At 53.0% G+C, this 20,100-nt stretch overlaps 1 protein-coding gene across 7 annotated transcripts in view; it reads right to left on the bottom strand.

Annotated features, from left to right (window-relative positions):
- AFAP1 (actin filament associated protein 1) overlaps window positions 1-20,100 on the bottom strand; it is a 157,397-nt gene that overhangs the window by 94,531 nt on the left and 42,766 nt on the right. For 3 of the 7 annotated variants that reach the window (XM_042985030.1, XM_042985029.1, XM_042985027.1), the window contains exons 1-3: window positions 17,721-17,742; window positions 7,551-7,738; window positions 820-948 (exon numbers count right to left, since the gene is read on the bottom strand). In XM_042985030.1, the coding sequence (XP_042840964.1) occupies window positions 820-946 (127 nt within the window). In that variant the 5' untranslated portion in view covers window positions 947-948; window positions 7,551-7,738; window positions 17,721-17,742. Of the gene's footprint in view, window positions 1-819; window positions 949-7,147; window positions 7,264-7,550; window positions 7,739-17,720; window positions 17,743-20,100 lie in introns of those variants that run through there. The other 4 variants (XM_042985032.1, XM_042985031.1, XM_042985028.1 and 1 more) reach the window with 4 other exon arrangements.

Genomic DNA, 20,100 nt, shown 5'->3' on the forward strand with positions numbered 1-20,100 from the left:
AACAAGACAGGTGGAAAGCCTCGGAAGCACGTACAGAGCACAGCATGAGAGACAGAGGGTCGGAACCCACCGGGCAGAAGGAGACAGGAAGGAGCATCGGGGAAAGCCAACAGCAGCTCCCAAGGCTGGAGGCCCGCATGCGGTGGTGCGTCCAGACCGCCTGTCAGGAACAGCCGGGCAAAGGGAACACGCAGAGGGCGTGGGGTTGGAAAGCGGGGCCCCTTCCACCCATAAAAGCCACAGGAAAGGGACCCCTGGGTGGCTCGGTCGGTTGAGCGTCCAACTCTTGACTTCGGCTCAGGTCACGATCTCACGGTTCGGGAGTTCGAGCCCCGCATGGGGCTCTGTGCTGACAGTGTGGAACCTGCTTGGGATTCTCATTCTCTCTCTCTCTCTCTCTCTCTCTCTCTCTGCCCCTCCCCAACTCACTCTCTCTCAAAACTGAATAAATACTAAAGGGAAAAAAAAGCAACAGGAGGAAATCACAGCCAGTGATCGTGGGTTTACCACATGTCAGACACTGTCTGGAGGTATTTTATGTCATCGCCTCTGACTCCCACGACGTTCGTCCGAGGCGGATGCTCCCGATGAGGAGAGGAGTGTACAGAGAGGAAGTAAGTAGAGCGTGGTCACCGTCAGCTCCTCAAAGGCTTTGCCCTCCCACGCGGGGAGCCCGCCAGCACCGGGCACACGGGGAGGCCCTCGGGGACAGCGTGGTGAATCGATAGGTTCATATGAACAAACGATCGTGTTTACATGGTGGTATTGAAGAAGGTTCAGAGGCAAAACAGACCCTGGAGGAAGAAAGAGCAGACGCACCTTTGGATGACTGTATCCTCAGCAGGATGTCGGTAATCACCGCCTTTTTCTCCCTGACGGTTGACGTTAGGTACTCGTGGTCCAGGAGTTCAAGAAAGAGACGGAGTTCAACTATTAACTCTTCCATTGCTGCGAACAAAGGAGAGAGGAAGGACACTGTCAGACCCACCGGTGTGCACACGCCACAGGATAAATGCGTTTCATTTCAGTTGGACTGGGTACAGCGTTCCCACGTGCAAAGCAAGTTTGCCGAAGCCAGGCGGACGAAGATCCAGGCAGCACCTTCTAGACAAACACACTGCTTTGCTCGGCTTTGACGCGGCGAGTTTCGTCTCGGACAAGCTCCAGAGCCGTGCTGCCAACAGATGGAGCCGTGACCCAAAAGCCCGATATCATGGGGTCAATCGCATATTAAATTTCAATGTTGAGAAGGAGCTGGCAGTTTGAAACGCCAAAGAGTTTTCAAATAACCACTAGGACGTGGTTTCAGAAACTCAACACTCAACTCTGCCTTTGTAGGGCTGCTTCCATCCCCAAGAACGCCGTGAGCATGTCTGTGCAGTTATGAGAAAGATGCCGATGCCAAGAAGGACTTGGGTGCGGACTCCTCACCGTGTCTGTCCCTTATAGGATCAAGGCAGACTCAAGACCAGGCTACGTGGCTGAAGTCAGCAATTGACGTCTCATGGCGTGAACCTTTCAGGGACCCAAAGCCCTTGTAGGGTGTGCAGGGCCTCCAACTATTTTTATAGTACTGAAGCTTTATTCTTCTTGTCCGGCATTAATGGTGCAAAGGCGAAGAGGCTTAAACTGCCACCCTCTTAGCACAAAGCAAAGCAGGGACGGCAAACTAAACTTGTGGCCACTGTATACCTCACCACACACTGACAGTAAAAATCAAAATGTTACTTTAAGAGTGTTTTGGGGGGCAGCTGGGTGGCTCAGCTGGTGGAGTGTCTGACTCTGGATTTCTGCTCAGGTCACGATCTCAGTTTGTGACTTTGAGCCCCACATCAGGCTCTGTGCTCCGTCTCTCTCCGCCCCTCCCCTGCTCACGCCCTCTCTCAAAATAAAATAAACTTTAAAAGAAAAAGAGCTTTGACGGAGTGGTACGAAGCGTCCGCCCCAGGGGATGCACGTTTTTGGCATCCTGTACGATAAAACGGGAAGCAGGCAAGCAAGCAGCCCCTCCGCGCAGACTGACAGACAACGGGGGTCGGAGGGCAAGCACGCGTGCACTGTTCGAGGTGCCGGTCACACTAAGCCGCTTTGTCACGGGGCCCCAGGAAGAAATAATACACGAACTGCAAGGACACAGACTGAGTGTACGACTGACATCTTCCCAACAGGGAACAAAATGACCTAATCGGGCCAAGGTAAACAACGGCAGCGTCGGTTGCCAAGGGTAAAATTTGAGCTTCCAAATGGAAGAGTGAGAATTTCGAGCACTTGTAGCCACCACCGTGAGCACGACAGCTTCTCAGCAGAGACTTTCCCGACCAGAACGGGAGTGACACTGACCAACAGGCCTTTCTGATAGATACGGTACAGAGCAGCAGGTCAGCCTTTGGAAGAGCCACACAACCCAGTGAACCGTGACGTCACAAAATCACACACGGGCAAAGATCCATCTAACGTACAAAATAAGCTGAAATGTTCTAACGTAACGGAGGATGAAGTGTTTCTTGTCTGATTCAGCTCCAGATTCCACATTGCAACTAACACACTAAGAAACTACCACTTGACGATTTTTGGTGTAGTATCAAAGAAGAATATTGACAGTTTCCTGAAAAGGCCCTGAAGTACTCTGACCGTGGGTCTGTGTGAGCCAGATTCTCTTTATGTGCTCCCTCTAAAACAATGCTTCACAGCAATCTGAGTGCAGAAATAGATACAAGAATCCAGTCATCATTATCAAACCGGATATGGGAAATACTTGCAGGAATCTGAAACACAGCACTATCTCACAAATTAGCTTGTTTTGGTCAATGTGGTTACTTTTCATAGACATATATTATTTTTAAATGAATTAAGAAATTCCTTAAAAATCTGCCAGTTTTAATTATAATGTGTACAGATAAGCCACACATCTTCAGTATTTATTTTGAAACCAAAAAGTCCTAAGCAAAAAGGTTTGAGAACCACTGGTCTATGGGATTCTTTCCAAGTCTACAACACTCTTCAGGACTAAAGATCCTAACTGAGGCCATGCTGTTGAAACTACAGAAGCTCTCATAATTTTAGGTACGTGGATGAAGAAATGGCAAATGAGTCCAAAGTAGGCAAGGTGTATCCCTGGGCTGTTCACTTTTCCTAATTGAATGAGTTTCCCTCTATGAAATGAAGAGGATGGATTGAGTAAGTATTTACTTAGTCAAACACTGACTAAAAGGTTTCATTAGTCAAAGAATGTCTTGATGATTCTAAGTGGAAAACAATCTCATCTATACTTTAAAAGTGGTGGGCTCCTAGTGTTGTTCATAGTTCAAAAGGTGGAAACAACCCACACGTCCACTGATGGCTGGACATGGCCTATACACGACGGAATATTCTTCAGCCTTGAGAAGGAGGGACATTATGACGCCTGTTACAATATGGATGAACCCGGAGGACCTCGTGCTCAGTGAAATACACCAGTTACAAAAGGACACATACTGTGTGATTCCACGTATGCGAGGTACTTACAGTCATAGAAATCACGGCGAGAGAACGTAGACTGGTGTCTTCCGGGGCCCGGGAGGGAGAACGGGAAGTTAGGGTTCAATGGGTGGTTTCAGCCCGGGATGATAAGTTACCGTTTGGGAAGATGAAAAAGTTCTGGGGATGGAGAGTGGCGACAGCTGCCTGACAAAGGGAATGTGCTGAATGACACTAAATGTGCATTCAGAAAGAGTCAAAATGGCAAATTTTATGATATGTATATTTTACCACAATAAAAAAAAAAAAATCAACCTTGTCCAAAAATTGATGGGCTGCTATCAGCAAAAATGTTAAAAATGCTTATGGGTCTATGTTAAACTCACGATAGCCCCTTCTCGGCCTTCATTCATACCTACTTTTTTAATCAAAAATGCCTCTCTTGCATGTAACCAAATTATATTCATCCTATAAGATTTCACGTAGGTCCCAGCATGAGTCATGAAAATGTATAAAGGGGGCCTCAGACTGCATCTGTCCTAAAGGCCCTGAGCTCTGTTACGGAGTTCCCACGCAGGACTCACACCTCTCCGGGCTGTGAGTTTCCTGTGACCACGGGGGGCACCTCCTGGCTCACACTCCCCTCCTCAAGAGACCAGCACCCTCTGGGCAGCCGTATCCATATCCCTGTCACCCTGCGCAGCCTACAGCCACCTTCCACTCCCAGGATAACTTGCTGGGCCACCCTCAACCAAGCCGCACAGTCCGATTCTCCCTCCTTCCTGTGGAGTTTGCCTGGGACTAGGGACTCGTGGGCAGTTGGATCTCTGCAGTTGAAGAAGACACACAGACACAGGAGCCATGTTTAAGCACATACGTGCCGGAGGGCGAAGCCAGTACCAGAGGAGGAAAGAATTCAGTTATCAGCACACCCTGGAATACAGGCAGACACGCTCAGAGGCCAGAGACAGACAGACAGACACCGATGGGCTTCCCGAGAGCTTCCCGGCCCCTCCTCCGTCATCCGTGGAGCTGCATGGCACACCTTATGCCCGAGCCTGCTCACAAACGTTCGTTTCGTTGTTTTTTACGAAAAGCTGCCTCGTATGGTTTTCTGTTCACCTGAAATTGCAAACCAAGATCCGCGGAGCACGGCTCTCCCCACCGCAGGGTGCGGCGCATCTCACATCAGAGAGCGTGACTGTTGGGAAACCTTCACAGACTCCACAAACCACACCACGCCCCCGGCAGCCTCTGCAAACACTTAAAGCCCCCCGCATCCCCCTCCTCCCAGCCCCCTCTGACCAATCCTCCCCAATCGGCCCCTCCCCACGGGGCTCCGCCTTTGTTCCCAAGACTCACTCCTCTGGCGGCGGCCCCACCCATAACCGATAACTGATACTTAGTGATCTAGGCTTTGTTTTGGTGTTGTTCTTCTCCCAACAGCTGGTCGGCTGGTTGAGAGCAGGTTTTGCGCTCGGCTCATCTCTGGACGCCCGGCCCCGCGGTACCGTGTGCGCGGAAAGCACCGGAGTTCTGAGTGACGGGTGACTCTCCAGTAAGGAAGAGACACTTTCTGAGGACCCACGACGTGAAAGGCACCTACACAAGACCCCTCCTCCGCCTCCTCCCGGGTGAGACTCCATCATCCCCATCTGCGGGGAACGAGAAGCCAGCCCCGGTCTGCTCGCTTGTATTCGAGCAAATGCTCACACAGCGGCCTCAAGTGTCCACCCTGTGCTCGTCCCTGGAGAGCAGCCCCGGTGGGCTTAGCTGCTGTTGTCATCCCAGCTTACGGCTGACGAAACGGAGGCTCGGGGAGGTCGCCGAAGGCTACCAGGCAAGTAGGTGGCTAAGCTTCTCCAGCTCATAATCTGCTCACGGCCACACGGCGAGAGCGCAGCAGTGAGAACCTGAATGCAGATCTGATTCCAAGGGCCCTGCTTCGGCCCCTTCACCATGATCATCGCATGGTTGCTTCCTGACACGACCCGGCCTGGTGAGACGCTACAGCCATCTTCTTATGAGCAAGAACATGGTACAGCAAGAACCAGAAGATATTAGGGGGGTGATAAATTTCGCCGGGGCCTACATGGTGCCCTGTAGGGCATCAGAATTGCGTACTGAGCCATCTACCTCCCCCACTGGACTGCCCGTCCTGGCCTATAGGGACAGCATCCGGTGCGTCGCCGGGTTCCCTCTGGTGCCCAGCAGCGTCCAGCGCTAACCACGCACTCAGCACGTGCACGCTGAAGGAAGGGGCGTGACTTCCCAGAGCTAACAGACATGCCGCCAAGGCTAGGGAGGAACGAGAAGTTCCCGCACCCAATCTTCAGCCTAAAACTCTGGATATGGACCCGCCTTTCCCTGGAAGTCTAAGGGCAGTGTCCACAGGAGCTCTAGAAATGAGGCTCTAATGGACACGTGCCCCTACGCAGGGGTGGCATCGTATGGCTCAAACTGCACCAGGTTGCCCCGTGCCCTCTGGCGCGGCCACTCCTTCTTCCAGCTCTGAGCCCGCTCTCGTAGGACGGGCAAAGCAATCCGGGGTCCAGGGATTCGGCTTGGGTTTCCACAGATGGATCCCGAGTGCCCCTCTCCGCGAGCCTCCGAGGACTTCCCTCCCCGGGACCCGGCTTCTCCACTGCCCGACACTCGCCCTCTCCTTCGCTCGGGAGCCGGGCTGCTTCTCTGGGGCCAGGAAACACACGTGCACCTGACCTCCTGCAGCACTCCCGGCCCGAGTCCTCGTCATGACCCAGGTTTTTCCGTTCTCCCCCGCAGAAGTATCGTCCCTCCTTAGAGACGTTTGCTGGGGACGACCCCGTGCCAGACTCATCGGCACACGAGCCCTTCGAGACAGAGAAAGGTTATGTTGCGGCCCGAGGTCACAGGGCTCGACACGAGAGGCGGGATGGGAGTCAGAACCAAGTCTGCTCAGTTTTGATGCCTGCGCTTCTCGTACCGTCGCGCTGACTGTACCTTTCACTCTCGGCGGAAGAGGACACTCACTCCTCTGTGTCCACGCTCAAGTAACCTCCTTCCCACGACGGCAACAGGCTCCCCTCACAACCACAGCCTCTGGCTCATCGCTCAAACGGTGCCTTGCCTAGCTCTCCTACTAGCACTGCTTATAGTAAAAACCAGAATCTTATAACCGTGGCCAATTCGTTCTCAACTTGCTGACGGAACAAGGAAGGCTCACAGGGTCGGAGACTCACCAAGGGCACGGTCTGCTCCTCTTCCCCAGTTTGTGGGCCCGGAACACAGGCCAAAGGGCGCTGCACTCAGAATAACAACCAGTGACACCCTCCTCTACAAAATGCTTCCAGTGCCTGTCGTCCCGTGACCCTCACGATCACGTTGTCTTGGAAATATCACAGGTGGCAGAGATCAAAGGAAAACGGTGAAGAGCCTGATCCAGGCCAGGAAGCAGAGCAAGGCCACGTCCACGCTCGAACCACCGTGTGGCCCTCTGGGGCTCCCGCCTCCTCTGTTCGACCTCCCAACCCTCACACCCGCTACCCTCCTCTCGGCAGAATGGGAATCACTGAACGATGACTGGGACCGGGACACAGGTGTAGTCACTAGCTTCCAGGAAAAAAAAAAACAAACAAAATTCCCAAATGCCCACACCACACAAAAGATCTGGCTACAGAATTTATGATTCCCAAGGCAACGAGGAAATCACCTGGAGGCATTTCTGGGTACATTCTATGCATCCGAACAGCAAAACTCCCTTCTCCCAAGCAAAAGGCTGTTTGCACTAAATCAAGGGACTCTGCACTTGTGGCGTCTTCCACGGTCCTACAGAAAGAGGGAGAGAATGAGCAAGGCCGGGCAGCACAGCAGACGAAGAGTTCGGTACAGCAACTGGCTTCCTCTGTAGTCCGCCCCTCTACTGTTGCAAAAACCTCTAACTCAGGTTTGGTGGTGGCTGGATTTATTTCAACAACAGAAAAGAAATGGGCTGTCGTTTGCGCGACCCAAAAACCACTTTAAAGGAATTTTATCCACCTTAATGCCTACGTCACAGAATGTGAACGCCAGACGGATGGGAGGAACCCGGGGCCCAGAGAAGGAAAGTGACTTACCTGCTGAGGTCACAAAGTATTTGGTTAAAAGGCCCCAACCGGGAGCCGGGCGGCCTGACGGCCAGGCCGGAGCGCCCGGGTCTGCACGGAACTGTCTTCTCCACACGCCTCCTCCAGGGGCGAGGACAGAGCTCCCGGGGTCCCTCTGCAGTTTCCCAGGACACCGAGCCACTCGCCGAGGACAAATCCTGCAAGCAACGAGAAATAACGTCCACTGCTACTGTCTATCTAGGAAGACACGGTTAGCCGCCCAAACCTCCCTCCTCTTTGTCAGGAAGGGCAAGGAACGGTTCACAGATTCCCGGCACGCAATTTGTCACGGCGGCAGACTGCACACGCTGCCACGGCCACATTCTCCTCGGTCCGCAAGCTTCGCTGGCAGGTACGAGACCCGTGCTGTTTGCACCCTCAGTGATGGTCAGTGTCTCCGGGCAACCACGATGGCGGCTGGGGGTCTTTTTTTTTTTTAATATTTTTATTTATTTTTGAGAGAGAGAGAGAGTGTGTGTCTGAAGGGGGAAGGGACAGAGAGAGAGGGAGACACAGAATCCGAAGCAGGCTCCGTACTCCGAGCTGTCAGCACGGAGCCCGACGCGGGGCTCAAACTCACAAACTCCAAGATCATGACCTGAGCCGAAGTCGGACGCTCAACCGACTGAGCCACCCAGGCGCCCCAAAGGGGGTCTTTTCAGTGTTAAGTTTTCGCCCCAGACCCCTCTCATGTGGCTCTTCCCTCCCAAGTTCTAACCCACTGCATGGAAACTAGACGTGGGTAACTCCCCTTATCGAGGGTCACTGGCAAACAGGTACGGGCTTCTCCCTACTTCCCCAGTGCCCCTGGCTCTCCCCTTCCCAGCCCCAGCGCACAGCCCCAGCCGGCACCCGGACCTGCCAGGCTCCACGTGTCCTTCTCACCGGGTGGAGCTACGGTCACCGCCTGCTGCCGGCCAGCCCACCCACGATCACCTTGCTGCCATCTCCCCCTCCCTCCCCAAACTGCCAGTCCTCTAGAGCGGAACACACGTCCCGCCTCCTCGGCGAAGACACCCTGGTCATTCCATCCATCCTGACCCCCCTTCCCAGAATCTCTCCGTCCACGTCTCTGCTTGGCCCTCCTCACCTGCCGATGCTTACAAGGAGCCCAGCGTTGGTGGCCACACAAATCAGATCCACACCCCCGTTCCGAGCCTTCCTAGCCGTGTGACCTTAGGTCAGTGAGTAAGTCCCCCAAACGATCTCATCCTTCACATGAGATGCCGATCATGTATCTCAGTGTTGTAACGAGCGTTAAAGGAGGGGCTCTACGCGCAGAGCCAAGTACCTCACAACTGGCGGCTGTTGGCATTACGACTGGCATATGCTCATCTTCCTGGTTCACTGTGCGACCTGGGATCGATGGGATCGATGAGTAGGTAAACCATGCACATACTTCTTACCTTCTGAAACTAAGTCCTTAAATATCTGCCTCCCCTTAAGAGAAGTCATGAAACACTATCCTATACGACTCTATGCAAATACATTTAAAAGTAGGTGAAACACACAAGTTCACAGAAAGGAGTACAATTTACCAGATTGTCTTAGAAAGCATACACAGACCAATTTTCCATAGAAGCAGCAGAGAAACGTGTCAAAGAATGAGCCCCACAAATGCAAGCCCCAGGCCCAGATGGTTTTACAGGGGAATTCTACCAAACCTTATATACCAAACCTTACTACACAAATTGTTTCAGAGGGTAAATACAGAAATTTGTCAAATACTTTCTTTTTTAGAAGTTGGTACAAAACCGATGCCTAAACCCGACAGAGATAGCACAAAAAGAGAAAACCGAAAGACTAACGTTACTTACAAATACCAATGCAAAAATCCTAATTAAAATATTAACAAACAGAAATCAACACAATACATTAATAGCACACCATGACCAAATGGGGTTCATTGCAGCAATGCCAGGATGACTCGGTGTTAGAAAACATGCTAATGTAATTTATCATATTAATACCTTCTCTAATGAGATCATGTGATTCTCTCCATAGATCAGGAAAATGCATTCAACAAAATTCAATACTCACTCCTAATTTAAAAAAAAAAAAAATCAACGAATGGGAATTGATATATACTTCCTTAGCTTGATAAAATACATGTAGTAACTCCTATAGGCTGAACGTCTGTGTTCCCCCCAAATTCATGTTGAAACCTGATGCCCAGTGTGACAGTACCAGAAGTGGGGCCATTGGGAGGTGATGAGTCATGAGGAGACTTCTCAAAGGGGAATGGTGCCCGGTACAAAATGGTACACAAGAGGCCCTACAGATCGCTCTTGCCCCTTTCCCCTGTGAGGATGAAAAGCAGGCAGTCTACAGCCCAGAGGAGGATCCTCACCAGAACCCATCCATGCTGGAACCCCGATCGCAGACACCCAGCCTCCAGGGCTGGGACAGATTAATGTCGGTTATTTACAAGCCTCCCAGTCTATGCTACTCTGGTATAGCAGCCCGAGCGGCCTAAGACGCTAACAGACAAACCAAAGCAAGAAGAGGAACCTACTTAGTGAGAAAGACTTCAGGCGTTCCCGGAAAGGTTGGAAACAAGTCAAGGAGGCCCGTTCCCTCCACCACGTTTAACACTCTATTGGAAGCGCCAGCCAAAGCAATTAGAGAAGAGAGACAACTAGAGACTTACGAATGGAAATGAAACAACAAAATTATCTCTGTCCGAGTTGATGTGAAATCATTCATGGAAAACCCGAGATAACCAATGATAAAGCTACCACAAATAATAACAAACTTCGATAAAGCTTTCAATAAAGTTTTGCATATTAATTCTATACCAAACAAGCATTTAGAAGCAATCAGAATGTAGAACACTTGAAGTAATTTAAAAAGAAACGTGCACAAGCTCCATGAGGAAAACTGAAAGCACTCCTGAAAGACAAAGAAGTAAATCTGAACAAACAGAAAAGTGCCCCCTTGCCTTTGGAGAGGACAACTTACCATCAGAAAGATGTTAATTCTGTCCACGGTCACAAACCCATTTAATGTACCAGCGAGGATGCGGGGATGTCTCAGAACAATGACGAAGGGCAGACCCTACCCCCTATTAAAGGTTGCTGCCATTAAAAAGATGTGATGCAGGCACATATGTTCCCAGGTGGACCACACAACAGAACAGAAAGTCAACAAACGGACCTGTATGCGTTCGGATATGTGGCACCTGACACGGGTAGCATCGCAAACAAAGGGGGAAAAGATGGCCCTCCCCCAAACTGGAGTCAGGACAACTGGCAGCCATTTGGAGGAAGAGAAAAGATAAATTTAAGTACTTACATCACACACCAGAAGAAACTCCAAAGATACCTGAGAATCCAAATACCAAAGACGAAGCCATTCGAGTCCTCAAAGAAGCAGAAGGCGAATTCTTTTATAACCCCGGCCTGGGAGAAGATTTTCTAACTAGGACTCAAAATCAGGTGCCACAAGAGAACGGGGGTCAGGGAGGCTCCGGAAAGAACAGCACAGATGAGGCAGGGCTCACACCTGCCTCCCGCGGCGCACCGGGGCCTTGTGGGAAAGCGCACATCTCTCCGAGCTGACCGTCTCCAGAGGCTGGGTCGCTGCAGAGCTGGGGAGCCTGTTGCACGAAACCTCCACGGCTCCCCCTCCCCCGGGACCAGGGCACTGGATTTGAGGCTCCAGTTAGGAAGCAGTTTCTAAACCATGGCTGGTCCCGAGACCAACCTCCTTTTCAGAAAATGGCCCTTGTCCCCACCTCCTTAAGAAGTGACTTTTCCTGACACCGTATCAGATCTCAACCAGCCCCTGCCGATGTTTCCAGAGTCATCCTCTCCACTCCCCCACTCTGCCTCACACTGCGGCAAACGGTACGGTTTCCTACACCCGTCGGGCCTGCTCTTGCCCGCGGACGGTGGCCTCCACCCTGCCCGTCCGTGTCGTGCTACACCTCTCGCGGCCACGCCTCCCTTACCTGGCCGCCCTGCGAGACAGCGCCGTCCCCACCGGGCAGGCCTGCCCTCGGCAGAGTCCACGCCTGACGCAGGAGCGGGGGCTGGACCCGTGTGTCTGCCCCGGCGGGCAGCGGGCGGCCTCACGTCGGGGACCGCCGCGTGACTCCACGGACGTGCAGTGTGCTTGGCGAATTCACACGCCCGTTTGTTTCTACATCTCCATGCCGGACAAAACTCCTGAGATTCGTGTGGAAGAGAAAGTTGCAGAGAAAAATACCACGGACCGTCCTCTCCTGGTAGCCATGTCTTCTGTGCTATTCTTAGGACACGCGATCAGAAGTGGCGAAGGAATGATTCTGACAGCTTCACGGTCTCCGCCAGGTCGATGCCCGTCTCCGTCAGCAGAGACACTGACAGGAGGACTTGGGAGCGCGCTCAGGAGGGACGGGGCTTGTGTGGCACTGGAGCAGAGGAGCCGACGCTCGAGCACAGCACAGCATATTTTCCCTTATAGGGTTACGGTCAGGACTCTTCGTGCAGACTCTGGCAAATCTTTCCACAGGCCCCCGCAGATAATCTCAATGGGCTGCCGAAAGGTCGATCTGAGAAACCTCAGGAAAAGCAGCATAGCCTCAGACGCGGTCTGCCTGGCGAGTTTGCCTCAGCTAGACCACGTCCAAAATTCCTCACGACTCAGACGACCACGATCCGAATGACCGGATGCGGGACCCGACCAAACGTCTTGGGCTCCCGGTGCCCTGCCCTACAGCGCGGGGGTAACAACAGTTATGTGCCTCGCGAGACGGCTGGAGATCCAAAGAAGGCTATAAATAAAAGCCCGGGACTTCAGGGGAATTCCATTCAGGCTCGTTTAATTTGATTCTGAAAAGTCCAAGTAAATAAAGTTGCTACTTGTCACTCTCTCGGGTCTGCAGCCCTGGCAGTCACGGCCCAGTTTCAGCATCGACCGAGAACTGATCCTTGTAAGATCTGTCAACATCCCAGAGGAAAGCTTGCATTTCTACGAGAGTAAGTGCATGCATATATATTCTGAGCCCTGAGACGCTTCCTTTCTGGTCAGAGTGAGCCAACAAAAAGCCCCCCAAGGGATTGATGTAAAAATCCACAGGGCATATTCTTGCAATCATCATAAAAGTCGGATTAACACATGGAGAAAAAATAAAGCGCTAAAGGAAATATCCTCCTATGACTTTGTGGAAAGCAACAGAGGAGCAAAACCTAAATCTGGAGCTGTCTTCCATAATCACAATGATCATGTCATCTGACCCCCTGAAGCCCTATTCCTAGGCTGGTAGGAGAGACCACAGATAAAAGCAAGCCGGTTGCTAACAAAGGTTCCAGTATGATATTGAGAGCACGGTGTTTGCATTCTACGGAATAGAAACTGATTTCAGTAGTGAGTTGTGAAACACCACGTGCAAGACATCGGACTCAGAAGTAACAGCAAGCCCCGGCTTCCAACGGTTCACGGCGGAGAGCAGCAGACATTTGGACTCCCGATCCTTTATTCTATGAAAGGGAGAGTCGCAGGTTTTCACAAAAGGTGGCGTTGCAAGATCCCCACGTCCGCAAAGGTGGCTCTGACAGCAGCATCCAGGAGGAAGTGGAGAGTGAGACTACTGCACGAACAGGCCCGCGGGGCAGGGGATCTGAACGACAGCCCTGGGAGGATGGAGAAGGAAATGTGCTCTATTCACTGCACTATATTTCACATAGTTACTAGAAAAAAACCTCATGGCACAGATACTTGGGTAACCTAAGTGTGGGGTGTACAATAATAAGTAACACAAACATGGTCTCTTACACTCAAGTTAGGGAAAAAGAGCCAGAAATGAGGACAGACGCTGTGAACGAAGCACCCGGCCAACAATTTTATGTCACATTTTCTAGCTCCAGATCCCTGCTTCATCTCTGAGGTCCTCTGCCCTTAGGAATGTTTCTCTATTCACAGTGGCCCAAAGGTGAAGCCACCCAAGTGTCCATCGACGGAGGAACAGATAAAGCGAGTGTGGGCCATCAGACAACAGAATATTATTCAGCCTTAAAAAGGAAGGGAATCCAATCCGGACACCTGCCACCACACGGACGACACCGTGCTAAGTGAAACAAACCAGTGACCGAAGGGCAAATGCCGTAGAAGTCCACTCGATGAGGTCCTTAGGTATTCAGATCCACAGACACAGAGTGCGGGTGGGGGGGCGCCAGGGGCCGGGGGAGGGGAGGGGAGGTAGTGTTTAATGCGGGCAGGGCATCAGTGTGGGAAGGTGGGAAAGTTCTGGAGACGGAGGGCGGTGATCACAACAGTGCGGGTGTGTTTAATTCCACTGATTTCTATTCTTGAAAAGGGTTAAAATGGTCAATTTTATCACAATTTTTTTTTATTTATTGAGGTATAACTACATAATACTATATTAGTTTCAGGTATATCACACAATCTGTGAATGAATGAATGAATGAATGAATGAATGAAGAATGGCTCCATGTCACCCACTCACAAACACCCTAGCGCCCCCTGAGCGAAGCTGAGCCTTGTCCAGCAGCCAACCCTTTGCCAGTGTGGCCCCAGCGTCCTCACAGATGGATCACCTTCCACACTCTGCCTGTGTGTGCTTCCGTGCGGCCAGATCCAGCTACTGCTCATTCTTTCCAGAACATTCTTGTGTTCCTTCCTCTAACCTTGGCTCATGTGTTCTGCAATACACCTGCCCCAGCACTCAACTTCTCTCCCAAGCAAGATTTCTGTGGGTGAAACCAAGCACCACCTCACTGTGCAGACCCTTCCCAGATCATCCCAGGGGACGGCGACCACTCCGGCCTGTGGTTAGGCCCCTCATCCGTCTACTCTGCCAGTTTCTCTGAAAAATAATCAGATACTCCCTAGCAAGGAACAACTGAAAAGTGAAAGAAAGAGAAAAAAAAAAAAACACCTCATTCCATTTATAATGGCCTTAAAATATAAGAAATACCTGAGTTGAACAAAGTGTTGTGGAAGACGTATAAACTGTCCACTATGAGACGCTGCTCAGAAAACTGAACGCAAATCTAAATAAAAGGAGAAACACCGTATCGCAGAGTGCAAGACTCTGTAGTTAATTCAGCAATTCTCCCCCAAGATATCCCAGAGACTCAACACAATCCCAAACAAGGTCCCAGCAGCTTTTGCAAAGAGGAGAAAAAAAAAAAAAAAAAGATGCTGAATCTAAAGTACATGAAAATGAAACAAACAAGAATAGACAAACACTGCGGAGAGAAAAACCATGTTGGGGGACTTCACCGAGCTTCGAGACTTAACTGCCAGCCCACAACAACCAAGCCCATGCGGTACTGCTGTTAGGAGGGACAGTGAAACAGAGCAAAGTCCCACACGATGGCCAACCGGTCTCAGAAAAAGATGCCAAGTCACTTCAATGGGGAAAGAACGGTCTTCGGAGCAAATGGTTCTGAGCAAGTGGGCGTCCCATGGAAGAGTGCCTTTCATCCCCTGCATCAAACCGTCTACAAAAATGAACATTCAAATGGATCAGAGGCCTGCAGATAAAAAGGAAAACCATAAACTATCTAGAAATAGAAAAGAAAACGTGCCAGTAATTATTTAGGACTTTGGAGCAGCCCAGGAGCTCTCGGGAGAACACAAAGTACTAACGTAACATTTAGAACTCGCTAAGTTGGGCTTTTGAAAGACATCACTTAGAAAATACTCGCAGTGCACATTTGACAAAGCACAACAGACTGACTCCTCAGAACGTCCAGAGAACCTAACAATAAACAACAGAGGGGTCCGACAGCCCCACACGCACAAAAGACACAAACGGCCGTGAGACGTGGGCACCACCAGTCACCGGGGTGAAGCTAGTTAAAATCACGACGGGACACGCCTCCACGTGCAGCACGATGACCAGAGCTCGCGAGACTGGCGGCATCAGGCACAGACAAAACCGCGAGCGTGCGGCGCACTGGCACTTTCCTGGAAGGAGCCTCCGTGGTGCAGCCACTCCAGAGAACATTCTGGCAGCTTCTCCTAAGTGAAACGTGCATCTCCCGTGGGGTCCGATAATTCCACCGCGCGTGTCTGCACACAAACATTAGCGGCTTCGCTCAGAACAGCCAGACGCTGCCCTTGGCCCAGAGATCGTTAGCGAATACCCAGATAAACCACGACGGAGTATTTGGTCGCAATAAAAAGAAACCAACTATCCATTTGCGCCACTTGTGAAGGAAGCACAAAGAGGCACACTGCACGATCCCATTTTCATGCAATTCTAGGATCAGCAAAGCAAAGTGACAGAAAGCAGATTGTGGAGGGGGGAGGGGGACGGGTTGCCCTGGTCTGAGTGGGCGAGGGACCCGTCCTGCTGGATTCCGGATTCGTGGGGCTCCAACCAGGGCGGGGCGAGCTGATCACGTGACAGTCACAGAGTTCAAGGTCAGAGAAAAAGACCCCACCTAGTCAAGGCGGAGCCACACGAAACAGGAGACCTCTGCACACTGTATCTGGTAATGCCAGACAAACGGGATTCTGAGAAAACCGAGGTAAATGGGATGTGAAGAGAAGATTCTGCCGCACGGCAGAGAGGGAACAGGAGCACGGACTGGCTCGGCACAGCAAGGGCTAATTCCAGTTTCCTAAGGAGGGAAGCAGGGCTCCTAACCACAGGCGCAGAGACTCAGAAAGTTCCAGGGAACGGAGTTGTGTCTTCATCACCATACAGCTGCTCGGAACTTCACTCACGAATGCGTTCTCCTTCTAGTCAACGGAAGGAACAAAAACAAAAGGGGAAACAAAGGCAGACTGAACTCGTAAGCCGGGTCCGACTCAAACAACCGAAGGCTTTATTCTCTCCCAGGCCGCCGCTGAGGCCGACCAGGTTCGGAGGGGTCACGGCCCACACGGCTGCAGGGGACAGGGGGCAACCCGCACCCTCGCCAGCTCTGCCTTCTCCCAGGGCCGAGAGGTTCCTGCTCAAGTACGAAGCCCTCCAGCAGGAGGTCAAGGCTCCGCGAAAAGCGGCGCACAGCCGCCCCTGTCCAGCAAGCACGGAGGGGCCGCGTGAAGCCCGGGTCCCCGCGCACCTGCGGGGAGGCAGGGCCGGGCCAGGTGCAGGGGCGCGGGCGCCCGCCTCCCCCGCCAGCCGCTGCCTCCTCACAGAGTTCCAGGGGCAGGCAGCGAGGTGTGGAGCCCACCCACCCTCTCTGGGCACATGTCTCCCCGCTGACTCGGTTCCCTCTTCAGGCAGAGGCTCCTAAAGCTGAAGAGATCTTGGGCAGTATCCCACCTAATACCATGCGGGGTGTTTTTTTTTAAGTTTTATTTATTTTGAGAGAGACAGAGAGAGAACATGAGCAGAGGGAGGGGAAGAAGGAGAGTGAGAGAGACAGAGAGAGGGACAGAGAATCCCAAGCAGGCTCCATACTTAGCATGGAGCCCAAAGTAGGGCTCGATCCCACGACCCTGGGATCATGACCTGAGCCGAATCAGAGTCAGATGCTTAATCACCCTAGCCACCCAGGCGCCCTTAATACTATGGTTTTATGAACACAGACGCTGAAGCTAGGGGAGGAGCAGGGACTTTCGGGCCAAGGGCACAGAAAGGACCGACAGAAGAGTCTAGTTGCCCAGAAGGTTCTCTTTCTCTGAAACAACCCTACCTCCACAACCCGCGGGGACGGTGCTAACTCAGGGCACAGAAGAGGCCGGGCACCACCTCCGAATGCAGAAGCGTCGCTTTAAAAGAACCCGAGGCCGCTCCACACAGAATGAAAGATGAGCCTCTGGCCCACGAGGCAGCCACCAGCTGCCGGCTCAGAGAGCCCAAGGCCCTGCAGATGTCCCCAGTGACTGCCGGGACAGAGGGTTCGTGGGGGAGGGGCGGCTAGGAGGTTCCAGAGTGGGGAAGCAGCTCGCAGACCTCGCTCTCCCCGGGCGCTGGGAGAAGGGCAGGCGGAGGGAGAGGGAGGCCCACGCCAGCTGCAAGAGCCCACGTTTCCAGGAACGGAGACAAGGGATGTTTCCTCCTAAGCTCCACCTTTTTCGCTTCCATCTAGATGGTACGAGCCCTGCAGCCACACTTACCTGAGTCATCTGAGACGCGGCTTTGGACGACCCGCGGACACTGGGAGGCAGGGCCCCAGGACACCGAGGACAGTGCCCCCAGACTCCAGACGTGCCCACCGGGCGAAGCCGGCTCACCTCCCACAAACTCGAAGCGGTCCTCCCCGAATTCCAGCTCTTCCCTGCACCGCTTCTGCAGCTCTACGGTGACCACGCATTTCAGATTGCTCCCCTGGCCCCACCAGCTGTGCCCGAACTGCAGTCCTCGGTCAAGAGCGGGAAGGGAGGAGAGGGCACGTGTGAGGACGGGGAATGGACGGCAGGGGCAGGGGGCAGGATCAAAGCACACGCCAGAAAAAGACCAAATAGAATTCTCGCAACCAGGGGGAGCTTTAGTCAAACGCTGGCTGCCATCGACGGCTAGTATTATACAGGAGAGACTGAGGCACGAGAGAGCAAGGCAGTGTGCCCAGTGACGCCCCAGGGGGGAGGGGGGGCAGTAACTTCTGCCTCATATTGTTTCGCTAGTCTAGAACTTTCTATGCCACTCTGCATTAGCGGGCCGGACAGCCCCTCTCTGTCAGGAAGATAACAGTCCGTGACGACTCTCGTGTCTGTAAAGACACAGAGCTGCCTTCACAGGTCTCACGTTGCAGAATTATATTTTAATATTAAAAAACCAGAGACAAAAGTATTTTTAAAATGCTTCCTCCCTGTCCTCCAGACTGGAACTCTCACACTGCCATGGGAATACAGCCGGTGGGGGGGGGGGGGGGGGGTGTTCCTGTGGAAATGCAGATTCTGATTCCGCAGGTAAGGGGGCCCCCGCGGGGCTGCATTCCTAAGGAGCTCCCAGGTGACGCGATCCTGCTGGGTCCGGTCCCGCCGGGCCCTCACCCGGCCCTCACTGAGTCTGCAGACCCAGTGGACCGACCGACCGGCCGGCCGGCAGCAGGGCTCCTGGAAGAAATCGGGAGACAGCGTTGCTGCCGTGAAGCCTCCTCCCACCCACAAGCGGGGCGGGACGCTCACCGCAAACTGGATTCAAGCCTCCAGCAAAGTCATCAGGAGAGGGGACGGTTAGCCCAGGAACGAAGCCCCCAAACACACGTTTGGCCTCTGGCTAAGCTCCGAACGGCCAGGTCCAACCAGACTGAAAAGACTTGGTAGCACGGCTCGACCTGCAGCCTCCTGCCTCTCAGTGGGGACAAACCCGCCGCGGGCCCAATCTGGCCCGAAGCCTCTGTTTGCACACAGTTTGGTTGGCACCCAGCCACGCCCACTCACCCCTGGTCCACGGGGGCGGCTACGGGAGCCTAAAGCCTAAAATCTTTGCCACGCGGGAAGGGGGTTCAGGGAAACGAGGTCCAGAAAAGCGAGCCTGAAAGCCAAGGGCCGGCATACGATCCCAACACTGCAGAGGCGGTCGCGACAGGGCAAGGGTTTGGTTCGGATTTGGTTTTGTTTTAATGTTTATTTTTAAGAGAAAGAGAGAGAAAGAGTGCAACCAGGGGAGGGGCAGAGAGAGAAGGAGACACAGACTCTGAAGGAGGCTCCGGGCTCCGAGGTGTCAGCACAGAGCCCGACGCGGGGCTCGAACTCATGAGCTATGAGATCGTGACCTGAGCTGAAGTCAGAAGCTCAACCGACAGAGCCCCCCAGGCGCCCCCAGGGCAAGGACTTGTGAGGCATGTCTGCTAAGAGCTGAAACACAATCGGCTAAGAGCTGAAACACAATCTGCTAAGAGCTGAAACACAATCGGAAATGGAAGACCGAATCCGCTTCTGAGGCTCACGTCTTCCTGCTGCGAGTGTGGAGCCGGCCTCACAGGGACACCGGCTGAACGTGACGTGCACCCGAGTCACCTGCCCCCACAACTGCTCTTGCCCCGCATGGAAACCTGACTCACAGTGAGGGAGCAGCCCAGCAGCGGAGAAGCTGGCATTAGGGCTTCGGGTGAATTTGGTCCTATCGTCTGGTCATCGCGAAGGGCCAAGGCTGCGGGCTCTACCTCCATCCGGGTCCCTCTGTGCTCCTCTGGGGCTCCTGACAGCAGGAACAGAACCGAGGCTCAGACCGCACGGGGAGCGCGGGGCCGACAGGTCTGTCTGCAGGGAAAGCAGACTGAAAGGCCATCTGTCGCCCTGCCCCTACCCCCTGGCAGATGGGGCCCCCACCGCGCCCGTGTGGATGGGGAGGGCCGGTGGGCACCAAAGGCTGGGTAACATATGTCTGTGTGTCAATGGAAGTCAATTAAAGGAGACGGTTGGCCTCACAATAGCTTCTCAGGGTCTGGAGCTGCCAGCTCCCAGGACAGATGAGATTCGGGTTCTGACAAAATGCAATGACGAAATTGTGGTCACACACAGAACCAGCGGACTCCGGAGTTGAAGCAACTGGCTTGAAATTCCTCTCCCCCACCTCCTAGCTGTGGCCTCAAGAACACAGCGACATCACCGCTCCTCCCTCTGCAGAATGGGAAGGAAGGACGGGGCCTCGCCACCAGGGCTCTGCTGA

The sequence above is a fragment of the Panthera tigris genome, chromosome B1 (genome assembly GCF_018350195.1).
Source record: "Panthera tigris isolate Pti1 chromosome B1, P.tigris_Pti1_mat1.1, whole genome shotgun sequence".
NCBI lineage: Eukaryota > Metazoa > Chordata > Mammalia > Carnivora > Felidae > Panthera > Panthera tigris.